The sequence below is a fragment of the Talpa occidentalis genome, unplaced genomic scaffold, assembly GCF_014898055.3.
Source record: "Talpa occidentalis isolate TD23 unplaced genomic scaffold, MPIMG_talOcc4v2.1 talOcc4.12, whole genome shotgun sequence".
Taxonomy (NCBI): domain Eukaryota; kingdom Metazoa; phylum Chordata; class Mammalia; order Eulipotyphla; family Talpidae; genus Talpa; species Talpa occidentalis.
Genome location: NW_023601212.1, coordinates 11,875,071 through 11,896,694, shown reverse-complemented (window position 1 = coordinate 11,896,694; position 21,624 = coordinate 11,875,071). Strand labels below are relative to the sequence as shown.

Genomic DNA, 21,624 nt, shown 5'->3' with positions numbered 1-21,624 from the left:
TTCCAGTGCCATCCATGTAGCTGCAAATTGCACGTGTTTATCTTTTTTGAATGCTGATTTGAGCTAGTTTTTGCATATTGTCTGATGTCAGGACTGGTAATTCATTTATCTTTATTGAAAATGGGTATCCAGTTGTTGCAGCGCCATTTTGGAAAGGATTATCCTCTCACCATTTAATTGTTTTGTAACAAATCTGCCAAATAAGCATTTGGCTGTACAAATGTTCACTTTTTTATTCTGTTCTTGACACTAGGACGGCATTCTCTTGATAACTGTAGCTTCAAAATAGACCCTTCAACTTTGTTCTTATTTTTCAAAATTGTTTCAGTATTATGTCCTATAAAATTTCCTTATTCTTTGTCTTGTTGTGTCTGTCTAATATGTCTCTCTAGTTCTGTTATTATTTGTCTTAATTTTTGAATTCCTTTCAGCCAGTTTACCTTTTGACTACTGAATTCAGGTTTACATTGAGAATGATTATTGAGACTTAAGTACTAATTGCCATTTTGGGTTCTTTTTAATTTGGCTTTGATTTTTTAGTTTGACTTTTAAGTCTTTTATGTTTTGTTTAGGTTCCATTTCCATTGTCTTTATGTGTTACTTCTATTAATTTTTGTTTGGTGGTTCTGCTGAGTTTAGTAAATAATGAGCTGTTTGTATGACCTATTGGACAGCCTGGTCTCTGACTCTTTCTGATGGAATAAGAACATGATCTTCCTCCTTCATGTTAAATGATTTAGATGTCTGTTATCTATATGAAGCTATTGTTCTGTTGCATTATAATAGCCCCTTTAATCTTTATCTGTGGCTTGGCACTGTTAAATTCTTTTGGCTTTTGCCTTTCACTGAAGCTCCTTACCCTTCCTTATGTCTTGAATGTTATTCTTGCAGGGTAAAGGATTCTGGGCCGGAAATCTTTTTAAGTATTTTGGTATCTCCTACTAATCCCTTCATGCTTGTAATGTTTCTACTGAAAAGTCCGTTAACTGTCTGATATGTGTTCCCTTATGGGTTATTCTCTTTTCTCCTGATATTTTTAGTATGCTGTCCTTATCATTGCCTTTTAACAGCTGTATGAGAATGAGACTTGGTGCATGTCTGTCTGGTATTATTGGAAATCTTTGGACCTCTTGAACCACAACATCAGGTTCATTTCCCAGACTGAGCTAGTTTTCAGATTATTTCTTTGAATTTTCTACTCCTTTCTCTTCTCTTTCTGGTACCCCTATGATACAGATATTATTTCTCTTTAGATTATTCCAAAGGGCCCTTATACTATTTGCATTTTTTTAATTTTTTCTCTGTTATTCCTTTTATGAGTTCTCTGACTGTTCTTTCAAGCTCATTGATTTTCTGTTGCTTTCAGTGTCAACAACGTTGTCTGTATTGAGGTCCTCTGTTGTATTTTTTAATTTGGTTATAGTATTTCTTCTAACTGTAACTGACTCACTTTCTTTTCTTGGTCTTTGTCTTGTTTCTGTTTCATGTCCTCCATTGTTGTTGTTACCTCTTTTATTTTTTTTTTTTTTGAGCCCTGTAAGTGCCATTATAACTGTTGTCTTGAACTTGATGTTCTGTAGTTCTGTTGGATCGAGCCTCCACTTGTGTTATTTGCTCCAGAGTTCTGGTATATTCTTCAGCCTTCATTCTCAGTGTTTGTAATAGGAACAGACTTGCAGACTGTTGTTTTTGCACCTGTTGAAGTAATGGAGACTGGTACTGGCTAGGGGTAGTAGGTGAAAAAGGACCAGGGTGGTAGGGGACCAAGGGGCCCCCTCCAGCAAGTGTCAGGGACTCAAGCTTCCCACTGTGCTGTGGTTGCCAGAGTTGTGTGTGGGGTCCACAGTGACACACACCCCCACGATCTAGGCCAGCTGCTCGGTCTTACTGTCTTAGAATCTTGTGTCCTTTTCTATTCTAGGCTATTTTTGAGCACTAGATGCACTGGGAGTTGTTCTCCTTTCCTTTCTGGCACAAAAACTTACCATAGGGTACTTGCTCCTGTTTCTAACAGGTGCTTAAACTTGGTTTCTATGCAAGTGTCCATGTGTTTTAGCCCTGAGGTGTGGGATGTCAGGTGTTTCGAATAGCCCAACCTTGGCGTTGAATAATAGCTTCTTCTCTGAGAAGATACAGGTTACCTGACCTGTCTCTCCAGGCTGGTTCAGACTTAGGCTCGATCCATTAATCCTCACTCTGCAGCCCTACCCCTGCAGCTCTCCAACAGTGTACCCCTGTCCTGGGCACCAACTGTGTGCACCCCCTTATCCAGTGCAGAGCTGGGTCTCAGACTTCTCGGTGTTGGTGTGTGCCCCTGAGTCAGCCACTGCTGGGGGCTCTGTCTTGAGGGCTATGCTGCTCCAGTACCACCATAAACAGCGTGTGCGATGTAGTCCATTCTTCCTGCAGGGGGTTGGGCCGTTGGAGGGAGGTGTACCTGGTGCCTTCACTGCATCACCTTCTTGCCAGACTCCTGTTTGGCTAATTTTATTTTTATAATTTTGTAAGATTTTGTTTTGTAATTATGTAAATATTTACACAAGACAGGTTTAAGCTCTTGAAACAAGGTGCATTCAAAGTTCAGTTTTTTGTCTCAACCTTTTTAGTACTCTTTGTCATGAGTGTTTTTAAAAATTCCAATTTTATATAAGTAGATATGTGTATATATATATGTATGTGCATATATGTATATATGCACTTACCCTCTTTAATAATAATACACTGTCCTTTCTACCCTGCATTTTTAAAATAATTATCTGTATCATCACTCTGTACTAGTGTACAGAAATAATTTTCTTCCCATTTTATAGTAGAGCTTCTTGGAAATCCATCATTTATATGTAACACAGTTTATTCAACTAATCCCTCACTGATGAGTGATTATTTTCATTCATTTGTTATAAATGTTGTAGTGAAAACCTGGTACATGACAGCAGGGAGATGGCCACACACAGTTTTGCTTTCCCCTTATAAAGGTTGTACCATTTCCTTCCTTACCAGAAGAGAGTCCCTATCTCTGCCGCAACCTTAATAATAACACGGTACATTGATGGGATATGGATCAGGTGGTTTTCGTTTAAACTTCTGTTAGTGCGAAGTAAAACTTACATTTTCAATTACAAGTTATTCCAGATAAATGGAAACTAAATAAAACTATATTTGCTACGAAAACATAATCAGAAGTGCCTGACATAAAAATTTGTTGGTAAAATGTAGAAATATAGACTTTATATTTCTACTTAGTTAATGTTAAATTATTAAATCCCTGTGTCATTTTTAAAGTATAATTTGAATATGTTAATGATGAGTATCACTGGATTTTTTTTTTAGTTTTCATTTATTTTTTATTTTTTTATTTAAATTTTATTTTTATATTCCCCATACAATTACAACCCTCTTTTTTTGACCCCAAGCCCTCCTTTCCCCGCCCCCACCCCCCATAGAGTGTCTCTGGTTCATAGTTGTTTGTTGATTTTGATATTTTCTTTCTTATAGTTATTCTTTTTCCTGGTCCCTTATTTAAGTTTTCTAGATTCCTGCTATGAGTGAGACCATCCGGTATTTTTCTTTTTCTTTTTGGCTTATTTTGCTGAGCATGATCCCTTCCAGCGCCATCCATGTTGCTGCAAATGGCATGTGTTTATCTTTTTTGAATGCTGAGTAATATTCCATGGTATATATGTCCCACATCTTCTTGATCCAGTCATCTATTTTTGGGCATTTGGGGTTTTTCCAAAGCTTAGCTATTGTAAACAGTGCTGCTATAAACATAGGGGTGCAGGTGCTCTTTGAAATTGATGTTTCTGTGTCCTTTGGGTAAATACCTAGGAGTGGAATTGCTGGATCATATGGAAGCTCTATGTTTAGTAGGTCCAGAAATCTCCACACAGCTCTCCATAGTGGTTGGACCAGTTTGCACTCCCACCAGCAGTGCAGGAGAGTTCCTTTTTCTCCACATCCTTGCCAACATTTGTTGTTGCTAGTTTTTTTAATATATGCCAAGATGCTATTCCCCTTGCAATTAGAAAGTAACATCATTGCATACTTCTGGCATCAGCCAGAGTTGATGCTGCGGCACTTGCAGCATCAGACTCTTCCTTGGGCAAGAGTCTGAATTTTGGGTGATCTTTAATTTCAGTAGCTATCATTTTTGTGTGCTGGTTATCTGCTAAGTACTTTGAAATAAATTTCTTTGTTTTAAATTCTACAGTGCTATGAGATGAGCCAGGTATTCTTAATTATCCACTTGCCAGTAAGGAGATTTTAGATTCCAGGAGCTTAAATGTTAAGGTGCACAACTAGTAAATGACAAAGCCAGTATGTATGTGTTTTAATTAATTTTTAATTGATGTGATGTTGGGATATCCCACCATGTATAAATGCGATAGTGTAACCACCACCAAATCACCCCTAGTCCACCCCATTGTGTGTCCATTGTGTGTCCTGCCCTCTTTGTCCTCACCCCTCCCCCAACCCCTCCTTACCTTGGTGCTTCAGTTCTGTAGTCAGCTACCAGGGGTTAGTTTTCATGCTTGTCTTTATCTGATTCTTTGTTCAGTCACTTTATATCCCATGTTAGTGACACCATCCAGTGGATCAAGAAGGTGTGGTATATACACACTGTGGATTATTATTCAGCAATCAAAGTCAGGGCAAAGCCAGTATTTAAATCCTAGTCTGTCTGACTCTAGAACCAGTATGATTGACAAAACCCCTTATAGAAAGAACAGGCGGACTGAGACATAGAACTTCAAACTTAGTATAAAAGGGCTTAAAATTCAGGTAGGAACCTGGGGATACAGGGGTAAGTAGTCGTGTTGCTTTACTGCATGACTTTATTTTTTTTCCTGAATTTTTTTTTAAGATTTATCTATTTATTTATACAAGCACTGGGTACAGTCAGAAGTGCTGGAGGGTGAGAGAATTCACCAGAGCCAGAGCGGGGAGCAGAGCAGGCAGAAGGACCGAAGTACACTGCTGAGGGGAGCAGTGGGTGGCAGGAGAGGTCTGCGCACCATGCGGGACCCTCCTCCAGTGGCCGGGGAGCAGCCGGGGATCAAACCGGTGCCGCAGAGGCTGCGGGCAGCTTCGCAACCCAGCGCTCAACTGCTGTGCCACGGGGGAGGCCCTGTGCTGCATGACCTTATAAGGCAGAATTCCCTGGTCTTTAAAAGCAGAATCATACCTAAACTATTCTAAAAGATGAGAAGCTGTACTATTTTAAAGAATTCACTTCTTGGGAAAAGTTTGTTTCTGTTCTAGAAGTAGAATTGTGTTGTAAAGTTACATATAGCTGATGCATAGTCGTGGTTACAACACTAACATCAAGTTAATAGTAAGACAAATATTTAAACGATTCCAGATAGTATGTTTATTGGTGGAGGTGAGGAAAGGAGGGAAGAGGAAAGAAATGTGTCTGCGTCGAAAGGAAAGAGAGTCATTTACCACTCCATGGAGCATTGCTCCAAAGCCATGCTGACAAATAGTCTCTGCTGCAATTTGCTAGTTGCTGACAAATAGTCTCTGCTGCAGAAGCTACTAGATGGCTGGAGACTGCTGTACTGAGCTGTGCAACTTTGAAGGACAACTGCAAATTCAAGGGAAATTCTCTTGGTTTCATCTACTAGATAGTTCTTCGTGCTACTAAACAAATGTAGAATCTTGAAATCATGGAGTTTTTGGATTAGAGGGACTTTTCCAAAATAATAATAAGGGTCTTTCCCTGAGCTGTTTAGTTTATGAACGAGAGAGATTGAGCACCCAAGGGCTGCACACGTGGGAATGCTGGAACTAGAGCCAGGCTGAGATTGGTTGGGGAAAAAGTGATGGATAGGAATAGTGCTTCTTGTTTCCTCTGGCACTGAAATCATGCAGCTAGAAATGTGGGTCACTTCTTTAGTTCTGGAAGCAATGAGCTTTGGGGGAAAGCTCAGGATCTTCATCCTTAGAGGCCTGAGAATGTCCATTCCTCCCAGTGCAGGAGGTAGGATAGAGCTGCTGATAGTGGGCTTGGGTCAGTTGGCTCTGGGCTCCCAGGACCTAAGGAAAACAACATGGAGAAAGCTGACCTGCTGGCACTCCCCACCTGTCCCAAGGTAAGCCTCAGCATCACTCCCTTTCCAAAGCTAGTGGAAGAACAATTCACCGCCTCCTTCCTTGCAGTCCAGCCTTACCCTGTCAGTGTTTATCCACTTGTCCCTCAGCCTCACAGCTCTATAAGCCAGTGCCAGTGGCCTCTTCTGACACACACTTGGGGTGACTAGAAGGAGCACCCCTCTGAAAACAACAGCCTTTTGAGGGCAGTAGTTCTAGGGTTAGGAACACCAGCATCACCAAGGAACATGCTAGAAATGCTACTATAGGTCCTCCCTCTGTGCACTCCAGAGTTTCAGCAGTCAGGCCCAGCATTCTGTGTTTAAATAAGTTCTACATGTGGCTCACACACAGGCTAAAATTTGAAAACCACTCTCCTCAGGCTCTGAAGCCTCACTCTCAGAATTGACTAAGCCTTAGCCACACAGCATAGCTCAGGGAATGAGATTAGGTAATTTGGGTGACTCCTTAGCTAGATACTAGGAGGAAAACTTCCAGGCCACTGGAGGTTTACTAAGACTCTGGAGGCAACTCTTGCAGGCTCTAGTAGTCCGAGACACAAACAATAAACAACAGCCTGAGTTTGGGATGTTGGAGTCACGGGCAGAGGAGGAATGAAGATGTGGCCAGTGTTAGGCCCGTGTTGCTCTCCACTGAGTTCTGTGAACCTGGGTTGAGCTCTGCTCTGTAATAACAATGGTTTTTCAGCACGTACCATTTTTATCTGCTTTCTCTCCCACACAGAGACAATGAAATAGATGAAATTAGTAGTTCTTCCTGCTTGCCAGGCATAAATTGTTACTTGCTGTTTCCAGTAGGAGGGACTCTCTCCCGAGCTCCTTTTAAATATGTATTCTAGTTTTTGTGAAAAGTAGGCGATAGGAACTGCACTATCTAAAGGAAGAAGAGGATCACACTTAGGCCATGGGGAGGCAATTGCTCTCCTAAAGCGAGTGACCTACTGGGCTTCTCCAGGTTTCTACACAAGTCCCTGATGGCCAGTGCTGTGGTGGCCGCTGCCCTCGGCTGAATGTTGAGAAGCAGTGCTGCCGGCGGCAGCAGCCACCACAGGTGGCACATGCGTGTGCCCCCTCTGCTCAGCTGGGGCCTCAGAGATTCTCTCCTGGAGCCCCCACCTCCCTGAGAAGTTAGCACTGGCTCTTGCACAGGACAGCTGCCCCAGGCAGTGCAGAGGACTCAGCCAGCTGCCCAGTCCAGTCTCCAAGTACCTGATAAGGCTCAAACTCAGATCTGTCTGACTCCAAATGGATGCTTTTAATCCTCCCCACCCGCCCTGCCCTACGCAGTCACCTGTATGGCTGAAGTCTCTGATATACTGAGGTTAAAGAGAGCAACACACAAGCCAAACCCAGCTCAGCAACTAAATTAACTCATGCTCTGACACTAATGTCCCCACCCAAGAAGAAACAAACCCATTTCCTCACAGCACATTCAACAGCAAGGGAAAACCTGCTGTTTGGAGATAGAGCCGTCAGCCAGCCTGAGAGATGAACTAGATGTGGGAACTGTAAGACGGGAATTTAAAGCTTGTGTGACTAATGATGTAAAAAGTGGGCAAGGTGGACACATGGGGAAGATGGAAACTAGGAAAGAGTCCAGTGGAAATCTTGGCCGTAAACCTGTGATAGCAAAGGTGAAGAATTCTGTCAGTGGGCTTATCTGCAGATTTGACACAGCTGAAGAAAAAAAAAATGTTGACGATGAACAGAAATTTTCCAAAGTGAAACCTAAAGAAAAATACAGTGAAGCAGCCTGGAGCTGCAGAGCATGAGATGATCTAACATACATGCAATTGGAACCCCAGAGGGAAAAGAGCGAAGAAAATGGGACAAAGAAATACTGGAAGATATGATGACGAAGAATTTTACAGCATTGACGAGGGAGCTCGGAGGAGCTGCAGCTTCTCCTGTGTTAGTAGAGGAGGAGGTGCCCAGGCGGGGAGGACGGTGGGGGTGCTCCACTGGGCATCTGGTGCCTGCCACCCCAGCTGCATGGGACATGTCTCCCCGGTGCCCACTGTTCTCGCCTCCGTGGTGACACAACACTCCGGGCCCAAGTGTAGCTACTGGAATTGCCCCTTGTGCCAGCATCACAGCTCAGACAGGCTGGGGGGGCCACCGAGGCAGGTCCCAGCACTGCATTTCTTCAGGCGTGTTCAGTGTAAACAGGGACCATCACTCCTGGCAGGTGTTCAGTGGAGAGGCAAGGGGCGGGAGGAAGATGTGCTTTCTTCCTTGACTGAACACACGGCAAAGGAAAAGCTCTGGAAAACAGGGAAGTGAAAACACCTCATTGGCAGGTGTCCTGATATTACACATTACACCGTCACAGCCACACAGGCTGCAGAAGAGGCCAGGGAGGCGCTTTTCTGGACTTTTGGACATAGGTCGTAAGGTCCCCACTTCCATGGAATTGACCTCCTAGTGGGGGGAGGTGGGTACAAAACACACAAACAGATGAGAGGCGTGGAAACTGGTGTCATGAATGAGAAAACAAAACGGGGCATTTAGAGAAAGTGTCAGTAGGGCCATCGGCCTTCCCGGGTAGGGACCCTATTCACATGCCCTGTCCGTGTCGGAGAACCGCTGGGCCCCACAGGAGATAAAAACAATACATGCCAATAGGAAATACCATTTGCAAAGTAGATGTTCTCTCCTCCCTTTCTCCCGGTCACCTCAGTGCCAACCCCAAGGGACTGCTGCTTCTCAGCAAGGACAGCCGCCTCCTGGTCTCTGCCCAATGCTGCCGGCCTCTCCAGAGACCGCCGGCTGCCTGCCGCACCTGACAGGAGAGAGGGTGGTCCTCAGCCTTCCTTCAGCTAATGTTTATTCCCTGTCGCAGCTACCACAGAGAAGAAAGCAGCAAACAAACCAGATAAAAACCCTCATGGCGCTTGCCTCGATGTCCTAGAACAGAACACACTGATCCTACGGGTTATTGACAAGCCTGCCGGTCCCCCTCCCAGTTTTATTACTAGAAATTAACTGAAGCTGGAATTAAATCTTATTTCCATTGAGTAATAGTGTGGGCTTCTTTTCCCTACAAGACAGAGCTTTTGGCTGTCACCACCTTGTTGAAAATGGCCCTCTCCATGTTATTGCGTGTGCTCTTGGGCTGGTGTCGCTAGATTCTGGGCTCCATGGAGGCAGGGAACCTGATCTGTTGGGCTGTGAAGCTCTGCCTCAAAAAGAGAAGATGCCTTCCCAACTTGCCTTTCTTTTTCCAAAGGCTAAGTCCTTCGCTTCCCGGTTATAAAAAGGAGACCTGAGTCTAGGCAACTGCAATGCTGTGAGATGAACTCTGTTTTTGTGGAACACTAGCAGGAGCTGAGGGCCATGGAGAGTCTCTTTCTCAAGAACGCGAGGAGTAAAACTTCCACTTGGAGTTTGTTTTCTGCTTCAAGATTTATTCTCAAATCATCTCCAAACCCCCAGATTCAGAAAAGTCTGGAGTTTGTTTCTAAGACAAACCTATTGGAAATGATAGAGAAGGTAGGCCACTTTCCCCTTTCCCTCTCTGCCCAGGGTACCCCGCCTCCCCGTCCCCTGGGGATACCCCTTTCATGCTGGCTGAATGTTGAGGGCCAGCCCTGAGCGCTGGAGTCAGCTCCACCAGCGAGAGTCGGCGCTCCCTGCCCTGGGATGGATGATGTCATGCCAGCTATGTGAAAAATGACTTAAAATGTGGTTTGGTTTTAGTTGAGCTGTCAATTTTTATTTTGCCTTGCTTTTAGTGTGTGAGTTTCACGCTTCGCATGCACCAGCAGTTATTTATAAGTATTGCATTTTTACTAACATCTTTAAGGACTTTGGCTACAATAGAAATGAAGACATTGGCTGGTTGGCATGGCTTTATGGGCACTGTGATTAATCTCCGTGATTCGAACGTGACACCAAAGAAATTCTGAGAATGATGAGAGCATTTTTAATGTGCTTCTGACATGATTGGTTCCCCGTGGCTGGTGTCCAGTGGTGCTTCGATGTTTCTTATTTTATGTTTCACTTCAGTTTGGATTTTCATGCAGCAAACATTTGTCACACGTATGCTAGGCTTTTGTTTCGTTAAGAGCAAAATTGAAGGGGTTAGAATTCCAAAACCGCGCTGGCTCTTCCAGCACCTGCTTTTGCACCTGTGCACATGCCCCGGTCTGAGAGAGTCTGTCAGTTTGGGCAAGAGGGCAGTTGGCTTGGGTTATTTCCAATAGCTCTGCCTTTTTTTTTTTTTTTTTGCTTTGTGGAATGCTTTGATCACTGGAAAAAGCCCCGCTGCTGTGAACTAAGTTGCCTGAAGTCAGGTGTTCATCTGTCTGGATTCTCCTCCTGCATTTCTATTTAGGAGCACGGATGGGAGAGCATGCCAGGAAGAGTGGCGTGGGCATAAAGGTGGGACTGCGGTCTGCAGTAAGGTAGAAAACAGAAGCAAAGAATTAAATGGGCCTGTCTCTCCTCCAGAGAGTGAGTTACTGGGTGCCGGGAACGGTAGTAATCTTCAGGCAAAGGCAGGAAGGACCTCTCTCTCCCACCCACTCTTTAGCTGGGTACTCCTCCAGCTGACAAGTGTTAGGGCCCATGTGACCGGGCTCAGGAGACAGGAACACAAAGCATCCCAGGCTTCTCAGGAGTGATTCAAGGCTTCCATGTGTGAGGTAGCTTTAAGAGACATTGATCTTGAAAACTGAAGCAGACTGGCTGCCACAGAAAAGGCCTCGCTCCTTTCCTCTGTAACCTATTAACTGATTCTTACTCCAGCACCGGCTTTAGGAAACACTGTAGTGTTTGCTCAAAGTCACTGCTGTGGAGTTCAAGGAGTCTCTGAAGGAAGATACTTTAGCACAGTGGGGGAGAAGCTTCTGGGAAATATGAAAATATCTGCTCTAATTATGCGATAGCTTTTATGTTCCATCCAATTTAGTTGTTTTATCTGTTACACTGAGAGAGTATTGTTAAAAGCTTTGGGCTAGCTCTGCCAAAGAGCCAACGCCATTGTGTTAGCGCTTTCTTGGCTCTGGAAACTTCTATTGTATGTTCCGTTTGATTTGATATCTTTTTAACTTTTTTTTCCCCACAAAAAATTGAAATTGGTTTTGAACAAGGTAGATAATGACTGCAGAGTCATTTACCATCAATATCAAGGTTGATGTTCTCCAAACTGGAATCCTTTCTTCGTGAATGCCCACCAGAATCATTCATCTTGGGGTCCCTGGTGACCCCCATGTTGCTGGGGCCAATGGTCATATCATCTTCTGGCCTTTTCTGAGGCGCTGGACACCCAGCCTCGCCCTTCTTCCCTGGGTGTCTGCGCTGTTTCCAAACAGGCAGCTCCGTGCCCCTTTGCTTCTTGCTCCTCCTTTCTCTGCTTCCGGCTGTGCGTGTGCCCCGGGGTTAGCACCTGAGCCTGGTCTCCACTCCCCGCTGACTGGCCCCTTCCTGGGCTTCAGCCTTCCCTCCAAGGCGTCCGTAGGTGACTCAAGTGTCACATGTGCAAAAAAATAAGCCAAAAAGAAAAAGAAAAATACCGGATGGTCTCACTCATAGCAGGAATCTAGAAAACCTGAATAAGGGACCAGTAAAAAGACTAATTATAATAAAGAAAAAATCAAAATTAACAAGTAACTATAAACCAGAGACACACTACGGGTCGGGGGGGGAGGAGAGGAGGGATTGGGGTCAAAATAAGGGGGGTGCAGTTGTCTGGGGAATATAACCAAAATGAAAATGCATACATTGTGCAAAAATGAAAAATGATGTAAGAATTATATGAAATAAAATATTAAAAAAAAGTCATTGAGAAAACACTGCTCTTTACTTCAAACACAGGTCATTTTATATTTTTCTAAAACTTTTAAGTTTAATCACAGACTTTTGTTGATATTTAATGTGAGTGAGGATTGAGCTGAACATTTTATTCTGTCTTCCAATTCAGTTACATCTATGAAAAGTTTTCCCATTTCAGGTGATTTTATCTTTGTCAATTAATAAAATTGCCTCAAAGCTGCACTTACTTGGGTAAAAAAACCAACCAACCAACCCCTTTGACATACATCCAGAGGAGAACTATTTCTCACCCCCCCCCCATAGCTATTGAGTCACCATTATTTCTCACATAAGACATTTCAAAAAGGCCTTTAATGAGCTTTTACTTGAGGAGTTTTAGGCAACTCACACTTGTGATTTTCAGCTTTCGTTAATCAAGCATTTATTAAACATGCTTCCACGTTCATTGCCCTCCCTTCTCTTGAAGGTTTCTCTGCTCAAACCTTCCCCTCTTCCTGTCTCACTCAGAGTAAAGGTGAACTTTTTTCAAGGTCCCGGGGTTCTTTACTGCCATGAATCGCTCTTAGTGGACTAGGAGCAAATGTTAATGTCTGAGTTATTCTTAGGGGCATATTGTTTATAAGTAGGGAATATTGTTTGGAATTTCAAAATGAAAGTTAAACTTTCATCAAATAGTTTGTCCATCTCAATATAGGAGAACAGCACATTGGATTAAAATATTCGTTCAATACTCAACTTTGTATTTAGTACCCATAATAAAAATTATCTGCTCCTGAATTTCCTAAGTGATTTGAAGTAAATTTGTCAAAAACAAGAATGTGCATACAAGTTTATTTCTAAACTTACAATGGACTTTTTCTTCAAAACACTTCTACCAACTCATTAGCGTGATTTTCTTTAAAAACAGTTGTTTTTGTGGAGGTTTTATTACATAGAAGAACTGGGGTGCATGCCAGAGATGTGGGGGTGAGAGGATTCACCAGAGACAGAGGGGGGAGCAGAACAGGTGGATCTACTGAGATACACTGCAATGGGGAGCAGTGGGCGAGACAGGAGAGGTCTGCTCCGCCATATGTGGGTCAGCTCCCTGGCCTGGGACCAAACTCAGGCCACCTTGGTGATCGACCTCAGTGCTGCGCCACTTTGTCTTAACCCCTAGGCCTCCAGGGAGGCCCTAAAAACACTTCTTAGGGCAAATATTTATGACATAGGTCTGCCTTACTCTGAATTGTTTTTGTGTAGGTATTCTGGTAAAAATATCAGTTAACGGCTCTTGTCACGGCTATGTCTTATCAATTGAGTAGGAATCAACTAACTGAATCAATTTATCTGTGTATCACCCTGAATGTTGACACTTGTGGAGTAAGTGAGCTGGAGGTAGTAGAGACCTTAGGTCACTAACAACCTTGAGTAAACTGCCTTCATAACTTTCTAATTTTGAAGCTATAATAACAGTTGATATTTTCAACATTCACAGACCCAGGCCTTATAGATAGAACTGCCTTGGATCAGGTATCATCCTTGTGTTCCTTGCAATGTGCTACTGCATAACTATCACCTAAACCAAACTGCTCAAAGCACTGGGGTGCCCAATCAGTACTGGTGACAGGCTTGGTCCATCACTGAGCCAGCAAACAGACTTGAGGCTTGTCACACAGTCATCACTGCACATATAAATTTCCTTGAATAGCTTAAAATATCTTTGGCATTCTTAGTGATTCACTAAGATGATCCCAACCAATTTCACTTAATGGATGATTAAGATATTCAGTATTTTTAAATCAACTGGCCACACAAGCCAGTTTTGGTTTGGTGGTTTCTCTGGTCTTTAGCTGGAATCTATCTGTTCCAACTCATTCTTTCATAATAAAGTAGAGCTATTTTTCTGGAAGACCTGCCATTTTCACTAGCGTATTTGAAGTTCTGAGACTTAGGTTTTTCACTAAGTGGGTTTACGTCACTGTATGATTTGCATATAAGTGTTCCTCTGTTCTCAGAGACAGTGTCATCAGTTTTCTTCCCTTTCTCCTGGGAAAGTCTTGTCCAGGGCTTGTGCTCAGTGCATCCCTAAGGGGGACTATAGAGTGACCTCTGTATCAAGGTCATGAAGAAGGAACGTCCCATGCTCCCTGCAAAAGCACCGGCTCTTCGTGTGGGGTTTGCTTTCTCTCTCTCTCTGCTGGTGTTAGCACTGTCCTGGGCTGTGTTCCTTAGTAGCATGTTGGAATTCTGACTAGGACAGGAGACAGGAGCCACCTGCCATATCACTTTACCTTGGTGCTGGTGTGGAAGTGGAAGTAGGGATATGTGCTGCCTCCCACCCCTCGGCTTACACACCCTGTATGCAGTTTTCCTGCTCATCAGAATGTTGTCTTATCTGGATAATGGCTATTGCAACATAACTGAGTTTTCCCAGGTTTTATTCCATCAATAAGATCGTTTTCTTTGCCAAAAATGTGTTTTTAATATTGAGATATTTGGAGACAGTCATGAACACCTAGTGAATAGACCTTTATTGCTGAATAAAGTAGCATTTAGTTGTTGCTAGAAGTTTATGTAGCTTCACTTCAGTAGTCATCTCTGTTCTAAATTACTTCTAGACAAATGTTCTCTTTAGGGTTCACCAGAGTTACCTTTATACAGACAATGTGGGGAGTCCTAACCTGATATATCATCATAACCAAGTAGAGAAAAACAGATGCTCAAACTCTACTGCTGCATCCATGAGCTGGGCTTACCCTATAGACAGTGCATGTGCCGTGATTGTTGCTAGTGGACATCAGAAGATAGAATTGGCAGAAGTGTGTAGCACAGGTTGAAGAAGAGGGAGAAGTAAATAGAGCCCATAGTTTCTATTTATAGGACAGGTTCTGAGGACCTAGATTTAGGAAATTTTTCTTACAATATCCTTAAGACATAGTAAGTGATTATGTGTGGGGAAGAGTAAGGTAGGGGCCACATACATTGCCGGTAGGAATGCAAAAGAGCGTGGCTATGGTGCAGAAAAACTTGGCAGTTCCTCAGTAACTTAAATGTTGAACTGCAGTGTGATCCAGCGAGATTTCTCATGGGTATGTGCGCAAAAGAAAAATCATTTCAAACAAAAAAACTATGTACCTGAATTTTACAGCAGTGCTGCTCACTGTAGCCAAAAAATAAAAGTAACCCAAATGCCGATGAGCTAATGACCAGGTAACCAGGGGGCCATGTCCATACAGTAGAATGGGAGAGACCAGCAGGAGCAAAGGGGGACAGCCGCAGGCTAGGCCGGGGGGAGGCGTGTTTAAAAGCTTGATGCTGAGGGAAAGAAGCCAGATGCAGGAGGCCATCTGTGATGTGGAATATCCGGATAGGCAGGTCCATAGATACAGGTTGTCAGTTGCCAGGGACTGGGTAGAGCTGGGAGGGGGGAGCAATGTTGAATAGGGTCAGATTTTCTTTTGGGGGTGATGAAAATATTCAGGAACTATGTATTGATGATGGCAACACAACACTGGGAATACACTAAATGCTACTGAAATACATTTTTAGATAATGAGAGTGAAATTGTCTCTTTATGTATATTTTGCCCTAATTTTTAAAACCACTCAAAATCAGGTGAGTCAAAATAAGAGGTAACCCTAGTGCAAGAATCACAGACTTCAGTGTTTTCAGGTCCCTGGCAGGTGCAGTAAAGAGAAAAGAGGTGGCAGGTAGGGAATGTGGTGAGCTGGGCATACACATCAGATGTTTTTGAAAACTCGATGTGGGCCAAACAAAACACGACCGTGGGCTGCGGTTTTCCAACCTCGGCTACACTGCGAACTGGATGGTAGTGGTGAGCTCGGTCCAGCAGGGAGCTGCCGTGTGACTAGATATGAAAGTCCGCATCAGTGGAAGATAAAGCTAACTTGTTTATTACCCTCCTCTTCCCCGGTTAGCATTATGCCAGCACGTAGAGGTGCTCAGCAAACACGCATTCTTTGGCTGGATCAAGATGTGGCACATATACACCATGGAATATTACTCAGCTTTCAAAAAAAATAAACACATGCCATTTGCAGCAACATGGATGGCGCTGGAAGGGATCATGCTCAGCGAAATAAGCCAGAAAGAAAAAGAAAAATACCGGATGGTCTCACTCATAGCAGGAATCTAGAAAACTTAAATAAGGGACCAGGAAAAAGAATAACTATAAGAAAGTGAAAATCAAAATCAACAAACAACTATGAACCAGAGACACTCTCTGGGGAGTGGGGGGCGGGGAGGGGAGGGATTGGGGTCAAAATAAGGGGGTCGCAATTGTATGGGGAATATAAAAATAAAATTTATTTTAAAAAATAAATAAATAGGGCCTCCCGGTGGCGCAGCGGTTGAGCGCTGGGTTGCGAGGCTGCCGGCGACCGCTGCGGCGGCGGTTCGATCCCCGGCTGCTCCCCGGCCACAGGAGGAGGGTCCCACATGGCGCGCAGACCTCTCCTGCCGCCCGCTGCTCCCCTCAGCAGTGTACTTCGGTCCTTCTGCCTGCTCTGCTCCCTGCTCTGGCTCTGGTGAATTCTCTCGCCCTCCCGCGCTTCTGACTGTACCCAGTGCATGTATAAACAAAACAAACAAACAAACAAATAAATAAACATGCCTCTATTAAAAAAAATAAAAAATAAAAAAAATAAAATGTTAAAAAAATAAATAAATAAATAAATAAATAAGAAAGAAAAATAGAGAAAAATAAGTAAGTGAATGAAGACTGGGCATAAGTCCGTGTTCTCTTTCTTGGTCAGTTCTGTCTCCCTCTCATCACCATCTCCCTCCCCCCGCCACTAATCATTTGCAGTTTTTCATGTTTATTTTTAATATCTTTTTTTTTAAAGATTTATTTATTTATACAAGCACTGGGTACAGTCAGAAGCGCGGGAGGGTGAGAGAATTCACCAGAGCCAGAGCAGGGAGCACAGCAGGCAGAAGGACCGAAGTACACTGCTGAGGGGAGCAGCGGGCGGCAGTAGAGGTCTGCGCGCCATGTGGGACCCTCACTGGTGGCCGGGGAATCGAGCCTGCGCTACAGAGACTGCAGGCAGCTTCGCAGCTCAGCGTTCAACCGCTGCGCCACCAGGGGAGGCCCTATTTTTATTATCTCTTAAATGTGCTTTCTTCTACACCTTCTATCCTTTTCTCCTTGCCAGCACAGGTCCGTATTTTCTTGCCTAGGTTTAACACAGTAATACCCAAAGATCTTCTGCCCTCTAAACTTGTCTGCTTTTCTCTAACATATTACAAAACACGCTCTCCTGCTTAAGATCCTTCAGTGCTTCCAGGTCAAGTCCAGAGGTAGCTCGAAAGACATCGTGCTCAGGCAGGCCCCATGCTCGTCTGCTGCCTTTCTTCCTAGGCCCTTATTGCCCAGGCCTCTCTGGGCTGCCACTGCCTTTCAGCCTCCACTGGCCCGTCCATCCGTGAGACTTCCTCCAAGAAGCTTCCCTAGTCCAGCAAGGCTCAGATAGGGGCTCCTGTTTTGTTTGTTTTTTTTTTATATAATTTTATTTTTATATTCCCCATACAATTGCGACCCCCTTATTTTGACCCCAATCCCTCCCCTCCCCGCCCTTCACCCCTCATAGAATGTCTCTAGTTCATAGTTGTTTGTTGATTTTGACTTTTACTTTCTTATAGTTATTCTTTTTCCTGGCCCCTTCTTTAAGTTTTCTAGATACCTGCTACGAGTGAGACCATCCGGTATTTTTCTTCTTCTTTCTGGCTTATTTCGCTGAGCATGATCCCTTCCAGCGCCATCCATGTTGCTGCAAATGGCATGTGTTTATCTTTTGAATGCTGAGTAATATTCCATGGTGTATATGTACCACATCTTCTTGATCCAGTCATCTATTTTTGGGCATTTGGGTTGTTTCCAAAGCTTAGCTATTGTAAACAGTGCTGCTATAAACATAGGGGTGCAGGTGCTCTTTGGAATGGATGTTTCTGTGTCCTTTGGGTAAATACCTAGGAGTGGAATTGCTGGATCCTATGGAAGCTCTATGTTCAGTAGGTCCAGAGATCTCCACACAGCTCTCCATAGCGGTTGGACCAGTTTGCACTCCCACCAACAGTGCAGGAGAGTTCCTTTTTCTCCACCTCCTCGCCAACATTTGTTGTTGCTAGTTTTTTTAGCATGTGCCATTCTCACTGGTGTCAGATGGTATCTCATGGTAGTTTTGATTTGCATTTCCCTGATGACAAGTGATGTTGAACATTTTTTCAAGTGCCTGGTGGCCATTTGCATTTCTTCTTCAGAGAAGATTCTTTTTAGCTCTTCTGCCCATTTTTTGACTGGATTATTTTCTTTGTTGTTGCTGAGTCTCATCAGCTCTTTGCAGATTTTTGTGATCAGTCCTTTATCATTAGTGTTGGGTGCAAAAATGTTCTCCCAGTCGGTGGGGTTTCTCTTTGTTTTGGTTATTGTCTCTTTTGCTGTGCAGAAGCTCTTTAATTTGATGTAGTCCCAGCTGTTTATCTTTGTCTTCACTTTCACTGCTTTGGGTGATGTGTCTGTAAAGATGTCTTTGATGTGCATATCACGTAGTGTTTCGCCTATTTTTCCTTCTATGTATTTTATGGTTTCAGGTCTTATGTCTAGTTCTTTAATCCATTTTGAGTTGGTTTTTGTGTATGGTGTGAGGTAGTAGTCAAGCTTCATTCTTTTGCATGTAGCGACCTAGTTTTCCCAGCACCATTTATTGAACAAACTCTTTGCTCCAATGCATATTCTTTGCTCCTTTGTCAAAGATTTGTTGACCATAAATCTTTCCTTTGTACTTAGCTCGTAGGTTGTCATTGCTTATTCTTTGAGTGCCCTACCACATCACTAAAACCCCTGGGGCCAGGGGCCACGTGTGTCCCCAGTGCCTGGCACAAGGCAGGCACCAGCAGAAGTAGCACCTGTCACTATTACCAACAGTTACTTAGTTATCTGGCAATCATATGCCAGGCTCTGAGGTTATCAAGGTCCTACTTGTTTTCATGATCTCTAATTGATTACCGCTTATAAACATAGACACATCTAAAAAGTCTGAATTTTAGTTCATGTTCTTTGTGATTGAAGAAGCAACACCATCTCTAAAACTGTATCTACAAGTGGACTCACTTGTGGAATGAGTCTTAGTAACAAATATTAGGAGACAGTTGCTGTGGCCAAGTTTCATTAATGGTAATACCTAGATTTAGTTAAAAGTGATTAAGATCCTTTTTGCCTTTCATAATGGATTCACAACCCTATTTGAAAATGGAATGTTAATATATGAGAAAAAGGCAGCAGGTTAATTCTTAAACTCTGCTTGCATTTGTAATATCATTTTAGAGCTCTGTGAATTATAACTTGTAAATCCTAATGAGGCTATATTAAGAGGCTAACTAGAAGGTTATAATCTTATCCTCTTACCCATTTCCATACTCTAAGAGACTAAAATAAACACATCTGTATTGCACTCAGAATAAAAATAAACACTTCAGAGTCACATAATTGAGAAATACATTTTTAAGTAGGAAACACTGATTAAGATTGTAGTTTTAAAAAACATAAAGCTTTTTTGTGTTTTTGTTTCCTGCTACAAAAGATTTTTTTTTCCTTTTAAATGATGTGAGTGCTGAGATGTTTGTTTCTACTCTAGAGTACTGGGTGGATGTTGGTTGTTTTTAAAACCAATGTTTAGCTTGCTAAGCCTGCCATACTTATATGTAGATCTTTAAAACGACAAACTATAGACATGTACGTTGATAAATCCACACTGAAAATAAATGTTAACCTCATTGTGGCATCTTCCCCATACCACCATCAACTCTACTTTGGAATTGCTTTTTTAACCTAATTAACCTTTGGCCTAGCTAACCCCCCAAATTTCCCTAATTATTTATTATTTTAGATTAGCCTTTATAGCATTTAGACATGTTAGAAGTATTTAAATCATGGATTAGCAAATTATGGTTCAGACAGGGTGGCTGTTTTTGTTAATAAAGTTCTGTTGGATCAGAGCCACACCTATTCATTTATGACTTGTCTGTGGCTGATTTGGGGATAGAGAGGCAGAGAGAAGAGCTTGACAATAGAGACAGTGTGGGCCGCAAACACCTATTATTGCCAGACCCTTTGAGTAAGAGTTTGAGGATCCAAGTTTAAACCATCCTGCCATCTAACAGTTTGTCAATTTAATTTTAAAAATAACTGCCTTTTGATTATAATGATAAGCCATTAGATGATATATTAGAATATTATTCAATAAAGGAATAGATTACGATAAATGTAGCATGTGGAGTACCAGGTGTCTCACACACGGGAGTACGTGCTGGTTCCATGCCAGCGCAGGCAAAAGTAACCTTCAGTGGCAGGGGGGAGGAGGAAGAATCGCTGTTGCCTTGGAGTAATGGGGTGGGGGTTGATTATTTTAAGTTTCAGGGATTTGGGAGCTGATCAAGGAAAATGATGAGAACTTGGGGCAGAGTTGCATGAGAAGGGACACCCCCACAGCATGAGGCTGCCTGGAGGCTAATGGCTACAGGGCTCCTACCCCACAGGGGAGCAGGCCAGGGAACTCCTGGGAGAAAGTGGTCTCAGAGTGGGCATCTCTGGCATGACCTACCACCGGGAGCAACATAGATGGCATTGCTCAGTGGCACAACAGGGGTTCTCTGAGTCAGAGCCTTCCAACCGGCAGTGGTAACTCAGGGTCTCTTGACCCACAAGACTCTATCTTAGCAACAGCTGGTCTGTGCTGGGTGCAGGTTTGTGGAGTGTGCAAAGCAAGCAGCTACACATGGCTGAAAATCTGTGTTCGGACTCTTTTGAAAATAATTAGGTAGGTAAAAATTTGAGTGTGGCACCCTTAGACTTTGGAACTAGCGGGTCGCAAGGACACAATTAACAGTCCAGGAGCCAATGCATGATGCAGCATCAGCTAATTTATAGAACAACTGAGAAGGTGACAATAGGAAATCTTCTGGAGTGATGATCATGTTCCAGATCTTGATAAGGGTTGAGGTTACACCGGTGAATGCTTTTGTCATGACTCAGTGACTATTACCTAAGATTTGTGCAATGCATTGTGCCTACGTTTTTAGAAACAAAAAATAAATATTGAACTCCAGTTAATGATACTCAGGCTGAAGTGGTTAAGAGGAAATAGACTGTGGTAAACCCTTGACATGCGGAAAGTAGACTGGATAGAATAGGTAGCTGGGTGGGTGTACGTATGCTAAAGCAAGGATGGTAAAATCTAGGTTGGTGTGTCCATGTGTTTATTACAAGATGTTCAACTGTGCTTAATGTTGGAGATTTTTTTCCTAGTGAAATGTTCCAGAGATAGGCAGGAATCTACTGTTCCATTTTAAAAAATGACAACAGTTTTTATTTCTTGACCAACAATAAGCTATAATTTTATAGAAACTCAATCCTGTATTTGATCACCTCACTGAGGCATTGTGGTGTCTCCCTGCAGGGAGAGTCCTTCTGCTGGTGTGGACACCTGCGCCTTCCTGTCCACGTTCGCCGGCTCCAGCAGGACCCTGCTGATTGACGGCCGGGTAGAGCTCAGAAGGGGCCTACAGAGGCAGGAGCGGCACCTCTTTTTGTTCAATGATCTGTTCGTTGTGGCCAAAATCAAGTAAGTATACTGTGCGCTCTTGTTATATAGTGTTGCATTTTCACTGGCAAAGGCAACCTTTCTACCCATGCTTAGCTATTTCTATAGCTAATATCTCAAGTGATGGTATGTTT

At 43.1% G+C, this 21,624-nt stretch overlaps 1 protein-coding gene across 1 annotated transcript in view; it reads left to right on the top strand.

Moving 5' to 3' along the window:
* ARHGAP20 (Rho GTPase activating protein 20) overlaps positions 1 to 21,624 on the top strand; it is a 93,115-nt gene that overhangs the window by 35,759 nt on the left and 35,732 nt on the right. Inside the window, exon 3 of the mRNA XM_037505234.2 lies at positions 21,347 to 21,511. Coding sequence (XP_037361131.1) covers positions 21,347 to 21,511 — 165 coding nt within the window. The remainder of the gene's footprint in view (positions 1 to 21,346; positions 21,512 to 21,624) is intronic.